We start from the raw sequence: 26,042 nt of genomic DNA on the forward strand, positions 1-26,042 counted from the left end.
TAGATCGTCGAGACGTAAGGTTGTGCCGTATTATTTTAAAAAACAATTCTCGTGTGACTCAAGACCCACAACACACAGAAGAGTCACACGTATCCTCTTATCAAACAATCAACATGTGCCAGCGTTAAAATTTAAATACGCGTTAGCCAGTCGCGCTATTTGTTAAGATAAATTTAAAAAACTAGACAATAATGTGGACGAAAAAATGGGTAATTTAACCACGGTGGTGAGATTTGGTGCTGCTCTTTTACCCTACCTTGTGGATTACGTTGTTGGGACTAACGATACTCTCAAAGGTAACTATTGTTATTTAAATTTAAAAACTCCCTCACTTTTATTGATTCGCACCAACAACAATAACAATTATTTTTTTAAAAAGAGACATTAAGCTGAATGTGTTTATTACTAGTACAGGTCGTTGGAGGTGTCGGTTTAATGCCTGAAAAGATTAATTACCAAGTGTCAGTTTTATTTGCTGACGTCTCGTGTTTCTCTTAGTGATAATTCGCCAAAGGAAATTACCGCAGTAATATGCATTCAGAGAAATTATAATTGTCTGGCTCTGGTGGTTGTCCTCAACTCGGATCCGCTTTAACAAAAAACTTGGAGCGAGTTTAAATAAAACTCAGCAATAATAAATTTTCTTCTGGCATCTTTACCAATTTAATTACTTCCTAGTTATCTTACTAAAGCCGCAAAGTGACTGTAGGAAAATAAGTCATAAGGTTTAATTTTAAACGTGTTACACTCTAAGTGAATTATGCGAAGCGACATTACTTGGCACACTTCCTTCCACTTGCATCCTTTTTCCGGGTTTCATTATCATCATTATTATAATAGAATACTTTACTTTAATTTTTTTTTTCTTATTATATTACGACTCGGAAACATCGGGTTTAATATACAATAAAAAGTTTCCAACGGAAGTATATTCATGATGCCTCAACACTTGGCAATTTATATTCACAATTCATAACTCAAGATCAAAGATCAAGTTAATTATTATAATTTATAATTGCAATTAAACTTAAATAATGTAGGACGGTCTTAAAAATTTTATTTTAACACATACGTATATATATATATGATACAAGTTCATCTTGATCTGTGCGCGCAAATGCCTTTCTAGGACATTTATATTAATTTAATATTAAATCTTTCTTTCATCCTCACGGCATGAACAACAATTGCATCAGCTATATTTGCTAAATATATTTTAAATTAAAATAAAGTGAGTTTTAAATCCAAGTGAAAGGAGATAACGCTCAAGACTTGATCTCTTTGTTTACTCTCATCAGTTACAGTTTCAAATAATTTAATTAAATAATAAATTAGTACACGCCTACTGTACTATTAAATATTTTTACGCCTGTCTAATAGGGTGGGCCGAAAATCCGCTTTTTTTTAATTTTCATTATTAATACCAAAAATATTATTCCTCGTACAAAAAAAAATTTTTCGGAAATCAAAAAAAATTTTAGGTTGATATCAGGCTCGCCAAACCCCGCTAAAGTTAGAAGTTTAAAATTTTTTTTCCAACACATTTTGATCGGAAATTTAATTCTCTACAAAAAAGGTCCAATAATAAAATTACGTAAAGTTGATAGTTACTGAGATAATTGCAATTTTGCTCTAAAAAATGAAATTTTTCAAGATATTATTACTTTTTCAGGGTAAAAAATAAATTTTATCATAGAAATTTCGTAGGAAATTCAATTTTCTACAAAACAGACCTAGTGAAAATTTATTCAAAATTGATAGTTACAAAAATAATAGCAATTCTTGGTGAAAACCACCAAATAACGAGAAATGTGACTATCTAAACATAAAACTGCCAGTTTCTGAATAATTATAAATTTCAAGTTTTCACCAGAAGACCAATTTTGTAAGAAATTTGATTTTTCCATGAAATTTATATGATAAAATTCATATTTTACCCTGAAAAAGTGATAATATCTTGAAAAATTATATTTTTTAGAACAAAATTGCAATTATCTCAGTAACTATCAACTTTACGTAATTTTATTATAGGACCTATCATGTAGAGAATTAAATTTCCGATCAAAATAAGTAGGAAAAGATATCGACCTAAAATTTTTTTTGTACAGAGAAAAATATTTTTGGTATTAATAATGAAAATTCAAAAAGAGCGTATTTTCGGCCCACCCTACTGTCTAATTGTCGCTGAATTATCTTGCTCCGGTCTCTCTAATCTAAACCTTAGAAAACTTAGATGGTTGTCAACTGACAAGTTGATAAAATAAATTTTCATACTTTCCACCCAAGCGAGAATTGTAAAAAAAAGAAAGGAAGTGAAGAAGGTTTTACTTTTCTTGGTATGGAGAAAATATTTTATTGGATTATTACTTTTATGGGCTGAATGGACAAAGTGGATGATGGTGATTCACGTAACTAAACGTGTGAAGAGGGATACCGACGTATTATATATAATATAATAGGTATCTCCTCAATCGAACATTGACCGCAGCCGATTGGTGTGCATGTCCCTCATCAAGAGGCTCCGATGTCTGCATCACATGTACGTGTTGCATCACTCAAGGTTTAATGGAGAATAAATAAGAAAATATATTTTATTTATGTTATTTTAGTGTAGATCTCATCTAGTCTTCGCCTTGACAACACAACACAACACTAAACTACATTAGTGAAACTTTTCTAGCTGTCAAGGTTGCCATTGTGTCCATGTACAATGAGATAGTCCATGCCAGGTCAAATAGTGACCCGTAGTGTGGGGACGGGAAAAAACTCTCGCTTAAAATTCTTGTCTTTGTCGCAAACCACTCGATACCTAATCCATGGAAAAAAACTCAAGAAAAAAATGTCGACTGAGTAAAAACTAAGCTCGGGTCCTTCGTACACGTGAATATCTCCATCAGCATCAGCATCAGTGTACTATCTGAATCTGGTTGAGTTAGCGGTCATGATCACGACTTAAAGTTGCCTGGACGTGGAATCCCATCAGCATTCGCCTCTTACTCTTAGCACAGACACTGTTATCTCTGGCTGAGCATGGGGTTTAGATCAGCAGTAAAAGACTTTTTATTTTATTTGTTTGTTTATCGGCGAGTAATGAGTGGGCGATATCAATCGGGTTTATTGTAGGCACGGGCGACAACCATGAACTCGTGGGTGATGATAAAAAAAAAAAACAAATATTTAACTTTTTTTTTCGAGTCTAGTTTGTTAGATTTTTTGTTGTAGATGTTGATCTAGAGGTAGAGGTAGAGGTAGAGGTAGAGTCACCTATATCTTGTATTAGGTATGTTTTATAATCGCTGTACCGTTTATTCTGAGAAGGAGAGCACCGGGTTCCTCTCTCTACCCGTCGTTTGATGGTGTGTGTTGACCCAATGGGTTTATCTCGTATTTTGCTCGCTGAAAACTTGGACGACGACGACGACAACCACGACAACGACCCAGATTATCCTGGCACTGTCGACTGAACTCCCCTGACCTCGCTTACACTCACACAAAACAATCTTTCATTTTTTATCATCGACTTCTTTGCTCTCCCGTGAGAAGACAACAGACGGCCCGTACAAACAACACCATATCTATATATTTTTATTTAATAAATATCTACAAATTATTATTCATATTTTATCTTAAAATAATTATTTATTTAATAATAAATTTAACAATAAAATACTTTGAATTAATTGAAGGTCTTCAAATTTAACGACTTGAAGAAAAAAAAAATACAAATGCTGACAGATTGCGAGATTTTAAAAATAATTAAATAAATTAAGAAATTTATTGTGCAATAGTTTAATCAACGCTTGTATTAATCGGTTATATATTTAGCTTAAATAAGAAATTACGTTTTTTTTTTAGAGTAAATTAAAGATACAGACAAAAGCAATTGGAAAAATAAATTAACTGTTAACTCGCTATTCAGTTATAATAATTAATTAAAAAAAAAAAAAGAAATAAAATATAAAATAATATTAAAACTAGGACTTTTGCAATAATACAAAACACATAGTAATTATCACAGCGTAACATCTCTCTCCCTCTTTATATTAAATCGTAATTCGTTTCATTACATCACTAACATGGAATGTGAAGTACCCATAGTATATATAGTATATATACATAGTGATATAAGTGCTCCACATAATCATCATCGTTACATTTCGTTACTTATTCACAGAGCAATAGAGATAACCAATTATGAGTTTTCCTGATAATAACAGTTATTAATTATTAATCACACTTCAGATTTTTCTTCTTTTTTCACTCCGTCTTCATCTTCATTGTCTTCTATCTCGTACATGTATTAATACAAAGTCAGTAAAGGCTCGGAAGCATCAGGTAGTCATATAGTTTATTATTTTTTTTTTAACGCATAATAAAGCCTGTAACAACGTGTGGGTGCATTATCCGTTTGATGATCCAATTCCCGGCGTGAATATACTCGGTCACATCCTCCCTTGGAAATGTAATAACTCATCTATTTCAATTCACTTGCTATCATACTTAATTTTATATACTATAATATCTATATATATAATATGAGAATTGTCGATTGTAATCCCGGAATACGTCATCAGTGGTCACATTACCGGATGCATTTAACTGAAAATATTATTATTGCTATTAATAGTTATTGGTTTTAAATTTTTTATTACATGGTAATAACAATAATTGCAGTGATGTAGTGGTTGATTGGTTGATAATATTCGTGGAATGCAAATTTTCGGTCACTCCCATTCCCAATGTTTAGGAATTTTATTTGACAGATGTTACACTTAAACAAATTCTCAACTTCTCGAGGTTGATCACGTCATCGTCAGCCAAATCTGTAAAAATTAAATAAAAGAATACAGTTGCACATAATAGTTTTAAGATTACATACTGCCGATTTACAGAAGTATAATTACAGAAAAACTTACTTAGGTATAACAGAGTTCTAATAATGTCATTGTAAATAATAATAATACAGCGAAAAAAACTATTTCGTAAAGTCTATTTTCCCAAGGAATGAATGAAAAAAAATTGTTGCATAATTAATTTAATTTCTAGCTCGAAAAACAATTTTCTTGACAGAAGAAAATCGAAATTTATTTACACTACTCCAAAAATTTTGAATGGAATTTGGATGGGATGATTATATGTACCTGAAGATCGGAACGTTTTTCGCGGAACGAAATAAGAAAAAAGAAATGAAAAGTAAAAATTTACTAGATTTAGATTGTGGAAATGTTTCGCATGTCACCCGAAAATGACAAACTAGCCTCAACTGCCCCCAAATTCACCTTTAGACACAGATTTCATGTATTATTTTCATTTTTGTTGCGTGAAAAACGTTCCGATCTTCAGGTACATATGATTATGGGACTTTTTTAGAAGTAATTTGAAGACGATTATAATTTTTCTTCACTCTCTAAACATGAATAAGTGAAATAAGCGAATATTCACTAATTCTGAGTGCCAAACGAACCACTTTTTGAAATTAGTGGTTCGACTTGCACTTGGAATTAGTGAATATTTACTTATTTTCACTAATTCATGTTTAGAGAGCACAACACCAAGTCCTGAGTATGGATTTTGTATGTAATTTTGATGGTAAAATTTTGAATGAAACCTTGAAATTTTTTCGGTAAAATTATGATGAATATAAAATTTCCAATAGCATAATTTCTAGTGGTAAAAACCTGCAATGATTGTAAAAATTTTTTCCTCTCAGTGCAATAATATTTTATTTAAAATAATTATTTATTTGAAAACGTCAGTGAGACTTGAAAGGTGTGGTTGAAATGAAAACCAAGGTCGCGGTTAATACCGTTAACTGTAACTTTAGCTAATATATAAATTTTCTCAACACAATAACAAAACGTATAATAAATCTTAATTGATATTTATTATTTAAAAGTTATTTTATTTAAATGTCTCGTTAAAATAATTACATGCAAGCCAAATCACGTACCAGCGTAATAAAAAAATGTTAAGCTCTTAAAAAAAATGACTTTTATTATTTTTTTTTTTTTTTTTCATGATACAAGAGCACGTACTCTTACTCATCGGTAGTAATCAACAATAGACAATCTGTAAAGTTAGATAACGGCTCTAGTCGGGATGTACTCGTCTGTCTGATGTGAGGAAAAATATTTTTAAAAATGTTAACATTTATTTGGTTGTTAAAGTCGGAGTTAAATAGTTTAGGTACCAAATAGCTCAGCTGTTGTTCTGTGGTTACTCAGTTGTACCTTTTGATTTTAGAGCTCGTGTATATATATAAGGAATACATACATATATATGTATATAAAACGAGGTGTTAGCAAGTAAAGGTATAAGTAGTTAATAGTGTACGAGGTTGTTTCTCTGTTTCTAACGGTGCGCAGGTTATTGGAAAGCTGTTGTAGGTATATATAGTGGAGTATGTTTGCTGTACAGAGCATAAAATAAAATAACAGAGTAATGGAGAGTAGAGGGAAAGAAGCATATCGTATCGTACTGTGCATAACAAACCAACAAACTATCTACACTACACTACTAAGATTATTATTGCAATGACCCAACTCTCGTATCCACTATCTGACATTCTCAGAAACATGCTGCTGCTGCTGCTACTACTTCAATAGGTCATTTAAATTACATTAGTATACCGTTTATTTATCATATTCATATTTATTAAAAGTATCATTTTTTATGATAATTTATACACTAATTTTACTTTTTTACTCCACGAGCCAGTTGTTTTAACATTTTTCGGTGGTTTATGTTTATTAAAATATCAATGTGATTTATACTTTAACGTTCCTTTCACGAATAATAACGAGATCATACAACTAGTTGTATATATTTATTTCTTTTGGAAAGTCATCGTGAAGCTAAAGTGCATCACAAGAATGCTGATTGCGTCTTAAGACTGTGAAAGTGAACTTAGAAAGTTATTATTTATTATTATTATTATTATTAAATATTAATTGTCACAATTTACTTGCTCAAGGAAATTTTTTTCATCATAAATTTAAAAAAAATTTTCTGAGGACGAGATTAAATTTCTTGCGGCAAAAAATTATTTTTTTCTGTCTACATATATTCCATTTAAGGAAAAAATATTTTTCTACCTTGAGTTTCATTGATAAATAAGTATTTAGTTAATAGTTTAATGGGAAATTAAGAACAAAGGCCAAACACACGCACAATATATATGTAATAATAAATAATAATAAAAGAGTGATGTAATAGGACCTCGTCAAGGTGGTAATGATGATATTCAATTATATATACTCTTATGATGTTATATGTGATATCATCAAGTGCGTAAGATTGAAAAATAAGACGTACGTCTAATAAAAATAAACTATACGTCTAATAATTTAATATACTGACAGAAAAATAATTTTTTCAAATATGTTGTCATATATTTTCTTCTTACAAGAAATTACGCCGTTGGAAATTTTATTTTATTAATCAAAAAAATCTCACTCAGCTCGAAATTTGCTGATCTGCTTTTTTGAGTTTTTTGGAGTGCAAATAAATTTGGATTTTCTTCTGTCAAAAAAATTATTTTCCAACTTAGATATGAAGTTAACAAAAAAATATGTAATTTTTATTGCTATACTACTTAAGAAAAAATTGTTTTGACGAAAAATTTTTTTTCGGGTATGACCTGTATTTAAAAAATAAATAATAACAATAAACAGTATTTACTTTTGTCTGAGACCTTGCAAATAATGTTTTTACCCAAGTCGTTGAACTGTTTTGTTAAATTCAGACGTACATACTAAATGTATTCACACTCGAGCTAAAAGTTACTGAATAACTTTTGTTTCATTTTAAACCAACACACAATACACTCCTTTATACTCAACACAATACGAACACACAAGTAATCGGGTTTTATTTAGCAATTAAAATTAAAATGAAACTAAAACTAAAACTAAAACAGAGTTTAGCTGACTAATATAAAAGCCAGACCACACCCGAGTAATCTCCTTAAATACTAATTATTTTAAAACCCTAGTATAATATTTCGCAAGTCATGTAATGATACTCTATTTTATTGACCTCCTTTGCTCAAATTTTATTTCTTTCTTCCATTGTCCACTAAATCCGACATATGCCAGTCAAAAGAACATAAGGTGAAAAAAATATAAATCTAAAGCTCAATGTGTGTTTTAAAAGACAAAGGATTTAAAGAACAAGGATGAATATTAATGCATCGTGCACTTTATTCACTTTTAAGAGACGACGCGGGAGTCTTGTCCTGTTCGTAAATACATATATACATGTATATATATATATATATATTGTTAAATAATGCTTGAGCATCTGCCTGCCATACGCTCCGCCTACCAATTCCGCTCGTTAATTTTTCGACGACCCGTTTTAGTTTAAAACTTCCTTTACTTTGCTCGTTCATATTTTTTTTATTTTTATTTCTTATCACTTTTCTCTTCCTTATACATATATATAACTTTTTTTATTTTTACCTCATTCTTTATCTCTGATACAGACTCCAAAGATGCCTACTATACTATACTTTACTACAAATCCCGTTGCTTTTGGTCCTCTAAACTCATATCGATCTCAGAGTAGGCGAGGTCGTGGATTTAAAATTTTTTAAACGCAATTTATATTCATCACTGCTTAATTATTATTACATAAACATATATGTATATATTTATTTACATGAAAACAGAGTAAGTGGCTGGTTACCTCGAGGTAAACTCGTTTCTTTTGGCGCAAATCTGATTGACGATATTTTGATTATGTAATTATAGTTTATTAACTTCTTATCTTGTAATTTCAGAGTCCAGCAGAGAAAAGTCATAAAAATAGTTATTAACTAAATAAAAATGTATGTATATATATTTATATAGAGAGTTAATGATATAAATCAACGGCTCAGTTTTTTTGTCTCATAGTATAAATTTTACAAAGAACAATATGTATGTGTGTGCACATTGTAGCTGGTGAAATATTTAGCCTGTAAAGATTAAAATTCCCAGATAGCTCAGAGATGGATAGAGATGATCAAGAGTAATAGCTTGTTTGTTACATACGTGTCTTGGAGGTAAGTTTATACTCACCAACGGACAGACATAACAACAAAGATAACAAACCACTTTATAATAATATTAAATCTTACCTACCTGAACCAATAATAGCATAAAGCTCTCTTACTCTCGTCGCTCGTTTAACATTGCAGACATAACTGTAACTCACATCCATCCAATCTATCACGCACACAATCACCTGTCCTATTTTTTTTCTAAATTATTTATTTCCAATTCGATTCAATTGTTTACCTCGCAGAATATACATGTATATTGTATATATTTCATATTATATATTTATTAATAGTAAACGAATCTGTCATGAGTCGTAATAATTGAGCGCATTGTTTATCTCTTAACTCTCTATATAAATTAGACTGTCAAAAAATCGATTTTTATTTTTTTTTTCAAAAAATATTGTTCCAGATGACGAAAAAAAAAAATACTCAAAGTTTGAGCTCTCAATATTGATATTAATAACCGCCTTAGCGCAATTTTTGATTTCCCATTTGAAAAACGCGGGAAAATTTTTTTTTTAAATTTGTAATTTTATCACTTATCAATAAATCGGTACATTGGAAAACTTGATACATATTTTTGTTGGGAATTACATCAACGATGTGTGGGGTAGAAGTAGACGTTTGTGGCCACTGCTCCGTTTTTGAACATTTAATACTTGATTTTTATTAACAAAAATGTATAAAATAAAATTTCCATTGTCATAGAGGGTTTAAAGTATCTTTGTACACATTTTAAAAATTAGTTGTTTCACTGTGTCCTTCACCAATTTCTTCAAATTTTTGAGCTGCCCAAAACTGGCCCTAATGTCACCAAAACGGTATCTCTGCCCTATTCTGATAACAGCCAACAGGAAATGCTAAAGTAATTTTCTCAAAAATGTAAAGTTATGTGGTTATATATATGTCGTGTTGCTTCCATTAACTTGAAACTTTAATGATTGTACTACATATATGTATATAAATATAAATACAAACATTATCTGTTTTCTTGAACCATTTAACGACAAGGAAAATCCCGTTTGTTGTCCGGCAGTGTGTGTACATACATTCAAATGACATATATTTTAAAAATTTATGTTAACAAGCTTTCTAGAGTATTTAGTATCAAGAATAATTGCAGCAAGTCTGGTGACGATAATCATGTCTACTAGAGCAATAAAAGTATGGTGTCTTTAAAAGTAAAGATTAAGGTTTAATTTACTTTAACGGGTTTACTGGCTAGAGGTAAATTTAATCGTGATACCATATATATACGATGACAACTTTACGGACACAACTTGTTTAGCCTTGACTTTCTCAATGTCTCTTTCAATCACCACGCGATCGAACGGGATTCATCAATTACTCATATAAATTGTATTATCAAATGAATTTTTAAATAATTCAATCAGCAAATCACGCAGTGACCCAGTTATTACTGAATGTTAAATGATGATTGATATCATGGGTAGATATTTATATAATTGAACGATGGATGGGTGGATTAGTTGAGTTTCTGATGGACGAATCTGGGGTACGGTGACAATTAAGTTTTGGTGATGAAAAACAAAATTGTTGAACAAACAAAAAAAAGAGCCGGGTGTTCTCAACCCGGAGAGTGTAAACGTCAGAATGTTTTACCAGAGACCCACATAATCGAGAAACCGGCAGCCGCATTCCTTGGACACAGTACTTGGGTAAAGACAAGAGACAGAATGGTTCCTTTACTTAACTTACAGCATATTACATTATACTTTGTACTGGTTGTGAAGTGAGTAGAAGGATATAAGTGAAGACTAAATGAGAATGGAAGAGAGTACTCGCGCCAAAGAACTTTAACAGAGAAACTATACCTTCAGTCATTACTCTTCTGTCCTATATACTCTTTGTTATAACTCCGGACTTAAACTTTGTCTTGACTTAACTTTACTCGAAAATTTTCCATTCTCATCTAAATTCAAAAAATTAAAATCAAACTTTTAGTATGCGCGTAATGCAACACTTGTAAGATTGATAAAATCTCTGTACTTTCACTAAAAATTTTGTGTAAATAAAAACTCCCAAGTCCAGTAAAAAAAAAAATAAAATTTTTTTATCTAATTAAAGTTTATGATTTTATCACTTCAAATGTTAATTAAATTGAGATTATAATTGCATTAGAGGGATTAAATTTTAATGGAAAAGTATAAAATACATGAAAGGGATCTTGTAGCTTCTAATTTATTTAAAACGTAATGTAAAAAAAATATATACAAGTGTATTTATTTATTTATATATATAGATGTATATATATATATATATATCTTATGGCGGTGTGCACGCGCCAGCATGAACTTTGCTAGGCTCGAGCGAACACGCAACTTTATAATCCCCGGTCGCGCTAGAGCTCCCCTGAGTTTGTTCGTACCGGTCATTGGACCCTTTACTTGTACGTTTTAATTTTTACGTACTTTAATACCTCAACTAATACAACATCCACGATGCACTTACGGCAAATTTAAATTTACATGGCTTTATTTTTATTACCAAACTTTCACGCTTTTTAAATCTATCAATACGCTTATGTGTGCAAGTAAAAATATTTATTTATTTTGAGTAGTTGCCGTGTAATTGTACCGAGAAACAGCCGTGAGAATTTAAAAACACAGTAATTATGATAACACAACATATATTTATCTAGCTCTATTGAGAATGGGATCTCGAGATAAAATCTGTAACATTTTTTATGTAGAATACGATAAATAATATTTTAAAGTCGCTCGGCAAGTTTTTTCCCTCATTAAAAAGTCCACTGGAGGTCCGCTCGCTATCTTTCAATGGGTTTCCCGGTTTGATACCGTTGATCAATCAGGATTTCATTTATGAAAAATAAAATATTTTATTCTTAATACGTCATAGGAATAAATATTTGTCAGTCACTTAAACTTTTTTATAAATTACTCCAAAGAATTAAAACATTTTCTAGGATAATGAATATTTACTAGGTCATTTTTTTCCACCGATTTCTACATAATTTGAAATAATTATTTATTGCTTATTAATAAGAATGAAATTTCTTGTTCCAGAATGTGTCGAGTCCGAGGAAGGCTGTCTACGGTGTCGAGAAAATTTTTGCGCGAGGTGTGCAGGACTTTTGCACCGCGGAAACTGTGTAGAGACGTGTCCACCAGGTCACATTGCTGACCGATCAACGCGGGCTGAATACATGGGACGAATATGCCGTGAGACTGGTTACATGTTCGGACTAACAGGCAGCCAAGTCGCCATCCTCGTCGGTATAATATCCGGGGCGACGATATGTATATTTATTATTCTATGCGGTGCAATTGTTCTTCATCGTCGCAAGAAGAAGGCCGCAAAATTAATACGGCAATATGAGGACAGGTATTTTTATACTCAGATAAAAATTACAATTTCATGTTGACGAGTGATGAATGAACGCGTTTTATTTATTTAAATGTTTTTTCAGTGCCGAGAGGCGAGAATTTCTCAAGCATCTCGCCACATTGAGAGGAGAAGCCAACACTTTTCTTGCGATGCTCAACGACACGAGGAGACAAGTAAGAGAATTGTATTACTCTGGTAGTAATGGCGATGGTGCTGTTGGTGTACAAGCTTACAGGTATAATCAATTTTTTTTATTTATTATAATCATTATCATTAATTTTTTTTCTTTTTACGTCGACTCGTTAAATCCTCGTTATCATTAACAACAACAATAAATATGACATGCAATTTTTTTTTAGACCCGTACTACGTGACCTCGCGAGGATCCTAGTTCTCGTAAATAGAAAAGACGAGGATATATATTTGCCACCAGACGATTGGCAGCGGCTGCTGGCTTGGGCTGAACGTTTGCTGAGACGTTACAAGAAGCACACTTCACCAGAGGTAAACGACCAGGTTATTGCTGGTTACGAGACAATTATTAACATTACACATCACTGTTATATACTATATAATAATAATAATAATAACAATAATCACAATTAATATTTTTACTAACAGTCTTTATCTTTCTCTCTCACGTATTTTCTTTGTTCGCTTGTTCGCACGCCAGTCGATCAGACAGTTTGGTGAGTGTTTCAACACGACACCCCGATGACTTTATACTATTCATAGGGCGTTTTTCATTAATATTACATCACGCTTAGCTCACTTAAACCTATGTGTTGTTATTAAATCCCTATTGTACTCTATGATCTCAAATTTTCCGTCTGATTTTTTTTACTCGATCCTAGAGTAAAAAAATGAATAGAATAATGGAACAAAAGAACAAAAATACTGATGAATAATCGGTCGGTGTTATTGTAGGTGGCTCAGCTGGTAACGTTTCTCCAGCAACCGGGACCAGTGAGTCAGCTGACACCAACGTCGCCCCAGCAGATAGCGATAACTCAGGCATCGTCGCAGGCATATGAGCTAAGATCGACACCGACGAATCTCACGACATTCCAGGCAAATGCGCCGCTAGCGACCTTCCAAGCTAGCGATAAGTCTAGTATAAGTCCCGCGAGCTCCAGTCTCGGATATATCAAAGACAGTCCAATAGGTTCTAGTTTAGGTCAAAACAGTTGTATTGTCTACAACGACAAATTGAGTCCGTCCGGTTCCACCGTCGGGCAGACGACGCCCCTGGTCTTTGCTAACCAAAAGCGACGGACCTCATCGTCGACTCACCTGCAGGAGCTCGGGATATCGGCATTTAATCATACATATTTACCTGGTAATTTAACGGCTGTGCCGGGTGACAGCAGTGTCTCTTGTGCTGAAACAGAGTGCAATGGTCTCAATCGTGATCTCAATCCCCAGTGGGAGTTCCAAACCACGATTGAAGCAACTAATTACACGATATTGAATGACTGGGCACCTGGAAGGGACTACCTCATTGACGACTTCACGATTCTCGGGTTCAGACCGCAGGATGAAATTACCACAGAGTTATGATACCAATTATTATTATTATTTTAATTATTATTACAATTAAATATAAATAATTTAAGATGCATTTCTATTAAATTATTTTATTTTCATTTATGAAATAACATTTTTTTTCTACAACTTATTTTTTAAATATTTATTTTTAAGTCACGCATAAATTATTGACTGAGATAAAAAGAAAAAAAATAAACAATTGTAACTGTAGATAAATTTTTGTAAACAAACCAAATTGTATAATTTTTTTATTATTTTATCGTTATCGAAAATTGTTATTACATAATTAGTTATTGTCAATTACTATCGGCGTCTGCAATCTGCGCTAGTCAGCGTTAAAAATGTAAAGAAAAAATTTATTTATACTTTTGATGTAAATAAAAATAAAAATACGAGAGAATAATAAAAGAAAAAAAAATAAGAAAACCCAGTGGATTTAAAAAGAATGAGAGATTTTAAAAAATAGTATTGCAGAATTAAAAGTACATAGATGTAATAATTAAATATTATTAAGACTTTTATTGAGTCTGACTGTACAAATTCATGTAAATAAATAGATAAGAACAAAGTAATTTTAAATATATAAATATATATATATAATATATGCGTACAATCTTTATAAAAATTATTTATTTCACCAAATAAATGCCTTGTCTTGAATTTAAATCTAGCGGTTTAAAATTCCCGCGTAATTTAAAAGTAAGTCAAATCAAAACCGCGGTATCCGGATGCGCGCGCACTCAAAGTCCCCGCCCGCCTTGTCCCGCCGTATTCGTCACATCCAATAATTAAAACAAAGATAAGCAATTAATTTGTCATAAAAATTAGTGAAATTCGACTCATCCAAGTTAGTTTCGTTTTATTTAATTGTAGTATCAAAAAAAAAACGTAATCAGTGAAGTAATCAATCGTAATTTAAAAAAAAAGTATCGACATCGGCAGTGCGATCTGCGCAACCGGCCATAGTGTCAGCGGGGAAGTGCGAGGAACAGCCATGACAGTAGTAATATTTTCAGTAAACTCATTGGTGTGCTCCTTTAAATAAATAATAATTATTGTCGTAACCCAGAGCCCGTGGGCATCAGGAACCACCATCTAGTCTGGTAATTATCATAACCCATTTAAATAATAATAGTTATAGGAGTACCGATAAAAAATTATATATATAAATATAAATAGTGAAGACGGGCAACAGTTGCGTGGCCATTATTGTGCTGGATTAAATTTTGTAGGATACCCAGCGCCCAGCGGTGGTGAGACGTCGAGAGTTTCCTTAAAAGAGTGAGAGTAATAGTAAGAGTGTGAGGACCAGGAGCTCGAGCGAGAGCGAGACGGAGAGATTGATCGTTCGGGTACATATTATATACTATATACATCATATTGTTAAGTAAAATGGAGTAACAAGGAAGGGGATAACATCATATATATGTATATGTATATATAAAAAGAGTTGAGACGCGTCCTCTGCCCCTCTTGCGTCGGGACGCGCCGTTGAGCTCGCAGCTCCTCTATTCTGTAATACTAAGTGTGTATACAGTCGACAGTAGGAATATATAATATATATCTTCTCGGTATACCATCGGCACGGGGTACAAGACTCGTAACCAGAGAGCAAGATGCAAGAACCCACGTTAAACTACGGCACCTTACACCACGTGAGTGAACATTTTTAAAACCCGACAGCTAGCTCAGGAACTGCCTGACTATCACCAGCACTTTAATCCTTTTTTTAAAATCACTATTCTCTATCATCATCATCGTCGTCGTCGTCGTCTTCGTCATCGCAGTTTAACATTTGTACGTAAGTCCACCCGTAGCAACCGTCCATCTTGTTGGCCCCTTGTCCTCGTTCCACGACTCGCTCGCGATAATTTACGCGTCATATGTGCGAGCAATAACTCCTGGTGGACGTAATACAGGCGTGTCCTTGGATATTTAAAAATAATAATAATAATATACTGGTACAGCCTTGTTATCATACTTAATATACATATATTTACATGGATATAATAAGTACGTAGTAAAGTAAGTGTTGTAATAATTGTTGTTAAATTATCGGGAATCGGGAGTGCCGTGGATTTAAATCCAACATTCTGTCCGTGTAATTTAGGCCTTTGTCGCTCTGACGATGACTCACGGTCTTGCTCTGGAAGCGGTGATTATTTATTTACAATTATTGATTTTTACAGATTTTAATTAAACATTTAAATCCGATGGTGATTGCGACCTAGTGTCAATGCGATTCAAAAATTAAACCGATTGTCACTAAGATTTTACGGATTGTTTTGAGGTTAAATTCATCTTACAGTGGAAGAAAATCACTCTTATCATATTTAAATCCGTGATTTATTGCTGTTTATATTTTTTTTCTACTTAAGTTTGTTGCTTTAATTAATTACTTGACAAGTATTGTTATGCAACACTGATGTCTTTGTGTGAATAATTGATTTATTTTCTGTTAATTACAGGATGAAAAATGACGAGTACCAAAAGAGATTTATGTGGGCTCTTTATTGAACAAAGATGAACAGTGAACAGCATGCACTGCCAGCGACCACGCAGGCACAGCAAGAGGTAAGGACTGAAAATAAACTTATTCATTACCAGACTCTTCCCAAACTACAAATGCGCTATTTATTTATTTTTTATTTATTATTTTATTATTTTGTTTTGTTCATCTATTTGGCCTGATGAATAAACTTGTTATTAAATCTTTAGCTTTTAGTATTTTTTTAAATATTTAAATGTCACAAACAAAGCAATGGTTCATTTTTCATTGCTGCGAATGTTTGTTGCTTTTTTAAATAATTCTTAAAGTTTATTATTATATTTTTATTTAATGTACGAGTAAGTGTTGCTGCAAGCGGCGAATGATTTTTTTTAGCTGATACATGTAATCTACTTTAAATAATTACTCAATTTATATTCAATGTGTAGTTGATTAAACTTTTACTGCTTGAGATTTTTTTTTTTTTTAATTAAACGTCTAAATTGACCTAGTGATACGTTAAGTAGAATTGCACTCATAAAATGTCTCGGAAAAAAAAAAATAACAGTCATCTAGCTTCAAGTATCAGCAAACAATGTCAACATGTAGATTTGTAAACTGCGAGTATGAAGTGCTCGAGAAGAGAAAATATGAAAAGTTAAATGGAAACAAAAAGACAAAACAAAATAAAATAGAATAACAAAAAAAAAAAAAAGAGACCGATGATCTCCGGAAGTCGGCGCATTTGTTGATTGGAGCTGGCCCGTTGCATGCGCACTGCATGCCACCTAAATGTTGTACAAATGTTGGAATGTATATTGGTAGGAAGTAAACGCGGGTCAAAGCAGTCGCCCTTCTTATCCGGGTGGTTTGGCTGCCGCCACGAGTGTCGGGAATGTAGGGAGTACAGTCCCGCACTCGTCCGCGGACCTGCGTGTAGGTACAGCTGTAGCGTTAGCCGCCGCCTCCTCGCTAACTCCGGCAAAATTCTGGTTCCTCAATTTCTTTCCTGGATCACTACCTGGATCACTACCCCAGGTGTCGGTCTCTCACCATCATCATAACTTCCGGAGTGCCGGAGGAGCTGGAGGTGGTGGATCTGTTGGTGTCGGTGGACCACCTTCTTCTTCTTCCTCAAAAGAAGGATCTTCATTGTCTCAAGAAATGGCCTTGGCTACTAATTCACACCACCAGACAACGTCTTCGCACCATCACCACTCACCTGCGGTTAGCACCAGCGGCCATCATACTTCCCTACAGTCTACCGCTCAGGTTTGTTTGTGTAGATTGCACGAAATTTTATTATTATTATTTGTTTAGTTATTTTTTGCTCGCACCGCTGAATCATTAGTTTGTTATCTAAAGTAAAGAGTGTTTAATTTATGTATAACTATTTGTTTAAATTTATAGATACATAGTTAACAATTGAGCATATGTCATGTTCATACAATAGATCTTTTATTATTTGCATGACTAAAGTTGTAGAAACATGTAGAAAATTTTAAAATAATAAAATCCTAAGAACTTTTCTGTGAGCGTCTAACTGTAGCATGACTTACGTTTGCTATTAGCTCATTAATAAAAATAACAAATATATTTTTTACCATAGCGCCATGCCAACTAAAACCATTTAACGCTATCGACTTGCGATATAGAAATTTCCAACAGTTATTGACTCGTATATTTTTATGTAGATTCCAGTCTCTCTTCCTGGTCTCAATCTAGACGGCTCTCATATCCCGAGTCATCTTCAGGCAGCCCACGCTCAGATGCAGCAGCAAATGCAATCTCAGCAGCAACAGCTGCACCAATCGCAGCAGCAGTCCCATCATCAGATGCAGAATCACCAGAACCCCTCAAACACTGGACAGAATGCACAGAACCAATCGGCTCAAAGGGACGACAATAAGATTAAGGACGAGGGCGGCAGCTGTACGACCGAGCGATGCAGTGATAGCCAGGTGCACTGTCAGGTACAATGTGATCTTCAGCTTCAACAGCCACAAGATTTACAACAGAGTATGATGCAGCAGCAGCAACAGCAGCAGCAGCAACAACAACAGCAGCAGCAACAACAACAACAACAACAACAACAACAGCAGCAGCAGCAACAACAACAGCAGCAAATTGGAGTTAACATCAGTGGGAATCCCGGGACGGACAATGGCAACCAAAATAACCCAGAAAAACCCGAGAAGGAAAAAGAATTGCGACAACTTAATATGACACAGTAAATATTTCTTTAAAATGTTGTTTGTTAAAATGAATATTAAGTAGCCAGCACAAGTTTTATGATGTTAATTTATTTATTTCAAGGTTTCAAGTACCAGAGTTAAAAGCTGGAAGCCACATGATGGATGTCAGAACAGCAGATGGATCATTAGTTAAAATAAGCGCGGGTAATGAGCAAGACCTTGCTAAAACTCTTAACGTTGAGATGGTTCAAAATATGTACAAGGTAATTTAAACGACTGGCAATGAGTGTAAAAAATGATAAAAAAAAAAAGATTAAACCCTGATAAATATATTTATATATGTTAACATGTAGGTTAATGTCGAGGATATAAATCAACTGCTGGCCTATCACGAAGTGTTTGGTAAACTGCAGAGTGAAATAGCCGCCGGGACAACTTTAGTTGGAGGGACAGTGCCGACCCAAACTGTTACCACTATTCAAAACGGGACACCGCTAGCACAACAAGTCCAGCTTAATAAATTTGACATTACCAAGAGCGACGGTGAGGCAACACCTGGACCCAGCGCCTCGCCCGTATCCGTCGGTAGCCATGCCTGCGAAGTCTGCGGCAAGATTTTCCAGTTTCGGTATCAGCTGATAGTGCATCGCCGTTACCACACCGAGCGAAAGCCGTTTACTTGTCAGGTTTGCGGCAAAGCATTTTCAAATGCAAATGATCTGACGCGTCACGGCAAGTGCCATCTTGGTGGGTCAATGTTTACTTGCGCCGTCTGCTTCCACGTGTTTGCCAACGCTCCGTCTCTCGAACGGCATATGAAACGTCACGCCACTGATAAACCCTACAACTGTACCGTTTGCGGCAAAAGTTTCGCTAGAAAAGAACATCTGGATAATCACACGCGCTGTCACACGGGCGAAACACCTTACAGGTATTTTTTACTTCCCTAAAGTAAATATACTTAGATAATTAAGTGTACCACCAGTAATTATACAACACTGATGGCGATGGTGATGATGATAATGATAATGATAATTAAATAATTTCCAGATGTCAATACTGCGCAAAGACCTTCACGCGTAAAGAACACATGGTGAACCACGTGAGAAAACATACCGGTGAAACTCCACATCGGTGTGACATCTGCAAGAAAAGTTTTACTCGTAAAGAACATTTTATGAATCACGTAATGTGGCATACTGGTGAGACACCTCATCATTGTCAGATGTGCGGCAAAAAGTACACTCGTAAAGAACACTTGGCAAATCACATGCGTTCACACACCAATGATACGCCCTTCCGCTGCGAAATTTGCGGTAAGTCGCTAATCATATCCCATCCTTATTATGGCCTACCAAAGTTATTAATAGTCGTTTGATTGCCTTTTACGCCGTAATTAGGCTCAGACTATTATGATCAATATTTATGTCTACAGCTGACAGAACACAATTACGTACATACAATACATATATTATGTACTCTTTCAATTGAATTTATCAAGCTGTCACCCAGACGGATGATTCCATTCGTTAAATTAATTAACTGATTATTTAATAATATTTTATTTTAAAAAAGTCAAGAAGACGGAAACTCATTATCAAGGTAGTGGGCGCTAGTGCGACCAGTGTTGTCATTTAACTTTTTAGGAGCTAAATACATAAATTATCAACAGTACAAATGCACCCACCCATTGCAATACAAGTGGGTGTAAAGACGCGTTGAAATAAAATACGCGAGAATTGATCGCGCATCGCGGGTAACCGCCCCCTTGAATTTGCGGGTCGCGCGCATTTCATTCCAACAAGACATTATCAGCACCACCACCTCCCCGATATTTCTGTCTTTCAGCGACCCCCAGATATCGAGGTGCCTTCGTCTTCGTGACTCACTCAACCGCGTCTTCCTAAAATATATTTGTTATTGTTTTTTTTTTTTTTTTCGATACTCAAACAAAAATTTATCTGTTTATTTTTCGCGGTAAAAATTTAAATTTTATTTTTGTTATCTGCTAAGACAATTGTTTTGTTGTTTTTTAAAATTATTATCAAATGACATATTACTTTGTTAATCTCAGTGGTTAGTAAACTTTTAAATTTATGTATAGTTTTTTTTATCATTTAATTTTTTTGGGGCTATCAGTTTCGGGCAGTTCCGTTCGAATTATCATTTCCTGGTTCACTGTAGCGTAAACAATTTAGTCATTTGATCCAGGTCATATAATATTGTTCTATTAAGTCGTACTAAATCGATCTTTAATACAATTGGGTAGTACGCAACCAACCATTAAATAAAAATGTACATTTTTATTTTTAAAAAATTGATTGTAGTTTTTAATCATCCGCGTGACTTGGCATTTTATAAAAAAAAAAATTTTTTTTCTCTATTTTAATAATTATTGTTATTATTTTTTTTATTTTTTCCAGTGAAAATGATTTATATATTTTTATTTATGATAAAATAGGCAAGTCGTTCACGAGGAAGGAACATTTTACGAACCACATAATGTGGCACACGGGCGAGACACCTCATCGGTGTGACTTTTGTTCTAAAACATTCACACGAAAGGAACATTTATTGAATCATGTACGTCAGCACACGGGTGAGTCTCCGCATAGATGCGGCTTCTGCTCTAAATCATTTACCAGAAAGGAACATCTTGTCAACCACATTCGTCAGCATACCGGTGAGAATATTATTAGCAAATAATAATTTAGATGTTAAGTACAACAGTAAATGATATTGTTAATATTTAACAGGTGAAACTCCATTCCGTTGTCAGTACTGTCCAAAAGCTTTCACGCGTAAAGACCATCTGGTTAATCACGTAAGACAGCACACGGGTGAGTCACCGCACAAGTGCCAGTACTGCACCAAGTCCTTCACGCGCAAGGAGCATTTGACAAATCACGTACGTCAACATACTGGCGAGTCACCTCATCGATGTCACTTTTGCTCTAAATCATTCACACGCAAAGAGCATTTGACGAATCACGTCAGAATCCACACCGGCGAGTCACCGCACAGATGCGAGTTTTGCCAGCGAACCTTCACGAGAAAGGAACATCTCAACAATCATTTACGACAGCATACTGGCGACTCGTCTCATTGTTGCAATGTCTGCGCTAAACCATTTACTCGCAAGGTAAATAAATAATTCGATAAAAAAATTATTAAATAAATTTGAAGGAAATAAATAATAATAATAATAAAATAAATTAACAGGAGCACCTGGTAAATCACATGCGCTGTCACACCGGTGAACGTCCATTCGTCTGTACCGAGTGCGGCAAAAGCTTCCCCTTAAAAGGCAACTTGCTCTTCCACATGCGGTCACACAACAAAGGCAGCAACGCTGAGCGTCCTTTCCGCTGCGACCTTTGCCCGAAAGATTTCATGTGCAAAGGCCACTTGGTTTCTCACCGACGTTCACACTCAGACGAGCGGCCTCACAGTTGTCCTGACTGCGGCAAGACCTTCGTCGAGAAAGGCAACATGCTGAGACACTTGAGAAAACACGCAGCCGAGGGCCCGCCGACCCAAGTTACCACTCCGTCAGCGATTCCCCAACCAGGTGTGCTACCGATACCCACAGCAGCGGCTGTTCTTGTCGGGCATCCTCTTGCTCCACCCGCGCCTCCAGTTGTTCCCCAGCACACCGTTGTCGTACCAACCCCACCGGGCGTTCTTACATCGTATTGAATGGACCAATCGGCGAGCAATGATAAGCCAATCGGATCAAACATTACGAATTTAAATGAGAATAATAATATTAATACTAATAATAATAATAATAATATTAATAATATTAATGATAATGATAATACTAATAATAATAGTGATTATTCTCTCGAGAAATTTGTTAATCATTTTATGATTTATCAGCACATCAGTTGATAAACAAAAAATATATGACGCATTGATTAGTTATTGTTTGTAAGAAAACGACTAAGATTTGACGATTTGAATTTGGCGGCTATCGCGATTAATTGCAAACAACCAGCATAAAAAGTTGAGTTAATAATTAATGAAACTTGACTTTTTTTCCAATCAACATATATATTATTATTATTGTAAACTAAGTGGTTAAATATTTTATTATCATAATTATGTTTCTTTCTTTATTTTTTCCATAAAAGATAAAGAAAGCGACTTAGTAATGTCTTATTAATTTAAAATTTATTTTTTATCTTGTTAAAATAGTTTATATATATCTATATATACATAAATACATATGTGTGATGAAAGAAGAATGGGATGAGATGAGTGTAGATAAAGTGTAAGCCACCATCTGTTAAATTAGACGCTAAAAGAGTTTAATTTAAGTGATTTTAGCTGTTATACGTCCGAGTGCAATATTATTCGGCTGCTTACGTGTACTAAAGCTGGTTAATAGAGTCATCCACCTGCGAATTTTTAATCTATCGTTCATAAACAAACTATTGTTTGCTATATTTTAATTGTTTTAAACAATACTTTGTTCTTTCTTTTTTAAATGCTAGTGAAAAGCGCAGAGGGGTCACGTATTTTATATTAGAACATAAAGATTTATGTTAAAACTATAAATATATATAAATATAAATATAAGCGCAAGTGTATGTGCTGTGTCATTGAGATAAAAGGATTCTTCCTTTTGTTTATAAATAAAATTGACGCTAATAAAAGTTGGATTTATAATTAAAAAGCTTTAGTTACATGTCAGGCATGTGAGCGTCGCAATTGTGTATCATAAACATATATTAGGATAAATTAAAATTAAAATTTAAGTATACATATATTTATGTATTATATATTAAATATAAATTTTAATTAACCTGTGCTTGCACACATTAGTTACACAATTATTATTATTATTATAATTTAGTCACGGAAGGGATTTATAAAGTTTATTTTACGTGTCATTTTTTTCAACGGGCCTCAATTACCCAGTTAGAATTATATAGATTAATATGGATTATTATATATAATTAAAATAATAATATTAAACGTTAGTGTGTGAGCAATATAAATGTATCAACACGTACTATAAATATATACAATTAACCAAATAATAATGACATGATAAAACGAGTAAAAATATTCAAATTATACGACAACTTCTTTTGTATAAAAATTAAATAACCACAATAAATATATACATATATATGTATATATTATTGATAGTATGATAAAGAAAATGTAATGTCGCATTGAAAAATATGTAAGCGAAATAAAAATGCCAACAAATCAAAGCGCAGGTTGCTAATATATACCGTACATATATAAATATATGCATGTATATGAATTAATATATATTAGGGGTATATATATAATATATATTATTCAAATTATATTTGAAAAATTACAAATTATATGTGAATGTAGCAGACATCAGATAAATTTAAAATTATGAGTAAATCGAGTAAATAATTAATAAAATTAAATTAAAAAAAAATGCGCATTTAAAAAATTTTGAAATTGATACGCGCATTTTTTGTAAAAAGTATTTTTTTAATTATTAGCCCGATTAATTTATAATTTTAAATTCGTCTGATGTCTGATTTATATTCGATTCGATTGATTCGAGTACAATTCGTACATTCTAATATATATATGTATATATATTTGTGTGCGGTATATATTATGTAAATGTGTAAGATTGAAAGAGAAAAATATCCATCGTTAAATGGTTAAAAAAAAAAATAGTAATAATAATAATAGTCTAGAAAGAAAATCTCTGAAGTCACGCGATGAGCGTTTTATATTAAATTTAAAAATATTATTCAGATTGAGATATTGTCCGTCACCTGCGAATACACAAGCACACACTAAAGATAAATTTAAAAAAAAAGTAAAATAACTAGATGTCTCCTGATGTAGACTTTATCTACTATACTAAGATAACAAAAATAAAACTAATTATTAATCTAACTAATAATAATAATAAACGAATAGAATTAATGTTTATATTAAATATAACAATATATGTTATAAAATGTAAAATCAAGTTTGTTTCTTGCTTTTAGATATGAGTTTGTGCTTGTCTAAATGAGTTTTATTTGGATTATTAATTAGTTATAAAATAAAGTGTAGAGGAAAAAAAAATCAAATTTAAATTTAAATTATTAATTCTTTGCAAGACGAAGCGAATTTATAAATTGTTTGTTAACAATGGAACAAATGTGTGTTGTTTTTTTTTATTTTTTATTTTATTTATTATTGATTTTAAAAAATATTTTCTTTGTCTGTAGAGGGTCGCGCTTCGGCTTGGAGAGAAACAGGGTGATGGAAATTAAAACAAAATATAAAACAATGTAAAAAAAAAGTAAACATAATTGATATGATTTACCCTTAAATAGAACTAGAAATTAATATGTATAGAATTTTATTATGCACCATTGTAATATTATGTATCAAATAAGAAAAAATTGTGACGCAATATACACTGGTGTTATGTTAAATGTGAAAAAAAGTGTATCATGTTTCATTTCCTTAAAATACATTTAATTAAACCTGAACAAAATTATAATTGATTCTGCTCCACTATCCACGTCCAGATGGATAAATATTTTGGGTAGATCTCATTGAAACAAAATTATCTTTATGAACATTCCGTTACAGAGTTTGATTACCTAAAATACTGATAAGAAGTGACTTTTAAGATGGATCCCCTTCACACATGATTTCGCAATTTATGACTGATTATTTGAGGACAGTTGCTTAATCCAAGAGCTTAATAATGCAGGACTGGATTATCATTGCCAGAGTATCTGTATTTACTCGGAATATTTCGATCAAAAGCCCAATAAAATTATACTGGGTAAGTTGGATCTATTTAAAAAAAAACGCTTCCCATTGGGATTTTAGTTGATCAAAATCTGGGTAAGTGGGATTGGAGTAATGAGGATAAATAAGAGTAAATGAGGATGAGCCTATTTATGCCTTCCTATGAGGAGTAGCCCATAATTTTGCTCCTGTTGGGAATGACCCATCACAATATAAATATTTTTTGTTCATTATGATGTCCTCTAGTAGAAGAAACCAAAAAAAGGCCTACGGAAAATACTATTTTTGAGTTCAGATCTATTTGCGAATGGGGGAAGATGCCTCTGTCTGTTGCATTCTGTGTAGAGGAGCCCATAACTTTGCTCCTGTTGGGAATAACCCAACACAATATCAACGTTTTTTGTTCCTTATAGTGTCCTGTAGTAGGAAAGACCACAACAAGTCCTGAGAAAAATTTATTTTTTGAGTTTAGACCCATATAAGGATGGGTGGACATGGGTGGAGATGCTACAATGTATTCTGATGAAGAGTAGCCCATAACTCTTGCCCTGTTGGGAATAACCCAACACAATATAAACGTTTTTTGTTCCTTATAGTGTCCTGTAGTAGGAAAGACCACAAAAAGTCCTGAGAA

The 26,042-nt window shown here is 33.1% G+C and overlaps 2 protein-coding genes across 11 annotated transcripts; both read left to right on the top strand.

The window, feature by feature from the left end:
- Position 1: 1 nt before the first annotated feature.
- Positions 2 to 14,554, top strand: LOC130667071 (uncharacterized). 3 transcript variants are annotated; one of them, XM_057468477.1, is made up of 5 exons: positions 2 to 296; positions 12,094 to 12,412; positions 12,498 to 12,650; positions 12,775 to 12,919; positions 13,343 to 14,553. In XM_057468477.1, exons 1-5 carry the CDS (start codon positions 206 to 208, stop codon positions 13,973 to 13,975), a joined length of 1,341 nt encoding a protein of 446 aa, XP_057324460.1. In that variant the 5' UTR covers positions 2 to 205; the 3' UTR covers positions 13,976 to 14,553. The 3 variants fall into 3 exon arrangements, with proteins under 3 accessions (XP_057324460.1, XP_057324461.1, XP_057324462.1); XM_057468478.1 differs by lacking the exon at positions 2 to 296 and adding an exon at positions 6,119 to 6,605 and having other exon boundaries at positions 13,343 to 14,554; XM_057468479.1 differs by lacking the exon at positions 2 to 296 and adding an exon at positions 8,926 to 9,046 and having other exon boundaries at positions 13,343 to 14,554.
- Positions 14,555 to 14,725: 171 nt separating this feature from the next.
- Positions 14,726 to 25,139, top strand: LOC130667069 (zinc finger protein 665-like). Of its 8 annotated transcripts, XM_057468470.1 has the most exons (11): positions 14,726 to 15,066; positions 15,196 to 15,315; positions 16,432 to 16,537; positions 17,277 to 17,723; positions 18,146 to 18,681; positions 18,768 to 18,909; positions 19,000 to 19,577; positions 19,697 to 19,962; positions 21,108 to 21,329; positions 21,403 to 21,788; positions 21,869 to 25,139. In XM_057468470.1, exons 3-11 carry the CDS (start codon positions 16,487 to 16,489, stop codon positions 22,343 to 22,345), a joined length of 3,105 nt encoding a protein of 1,034 aa, XP_057324453.1. In that variant the 5' UTR covers positions 14,726 to 15,066; positions 15,196 to 15,315; positions 16,432 to 16,486; the 3' UTR covers positions 22,346 to 25,139. The 8 variants fall into 8 exon arrangements, with proteins under 8 accessions (XP_057324453.1, XP_057324451.1, XP_057324457.1 ...); XM_057468468.1 differs by lacking the exon at positions 15,196 to 15,315; XM_057468474.1 differs by lacking the exon at positions 17,277 to 17,723 and having other exon boundaries at positions 14,727 to 15,066.
- Positions 25,140 to 26,042: the final 903 nt, after the last annotated feature.

The sequence above is a fragment of the Microplitis mediator genome, chromosome 4, assembly GCF_029852145.1.
Source record: "Microplitis mediator isolate UGA2020A chromosome 4, iyMicMedi2.1, whole genome shotgun sequence".
In the NCBI taxonomy this organism is placed as follows: domain Eukaryota; kingdom Metazoa; phylum Arthropoda; class Insecta; order Hymenoptera; family Braconidae; genus Microplitis; species Microplitis mediator.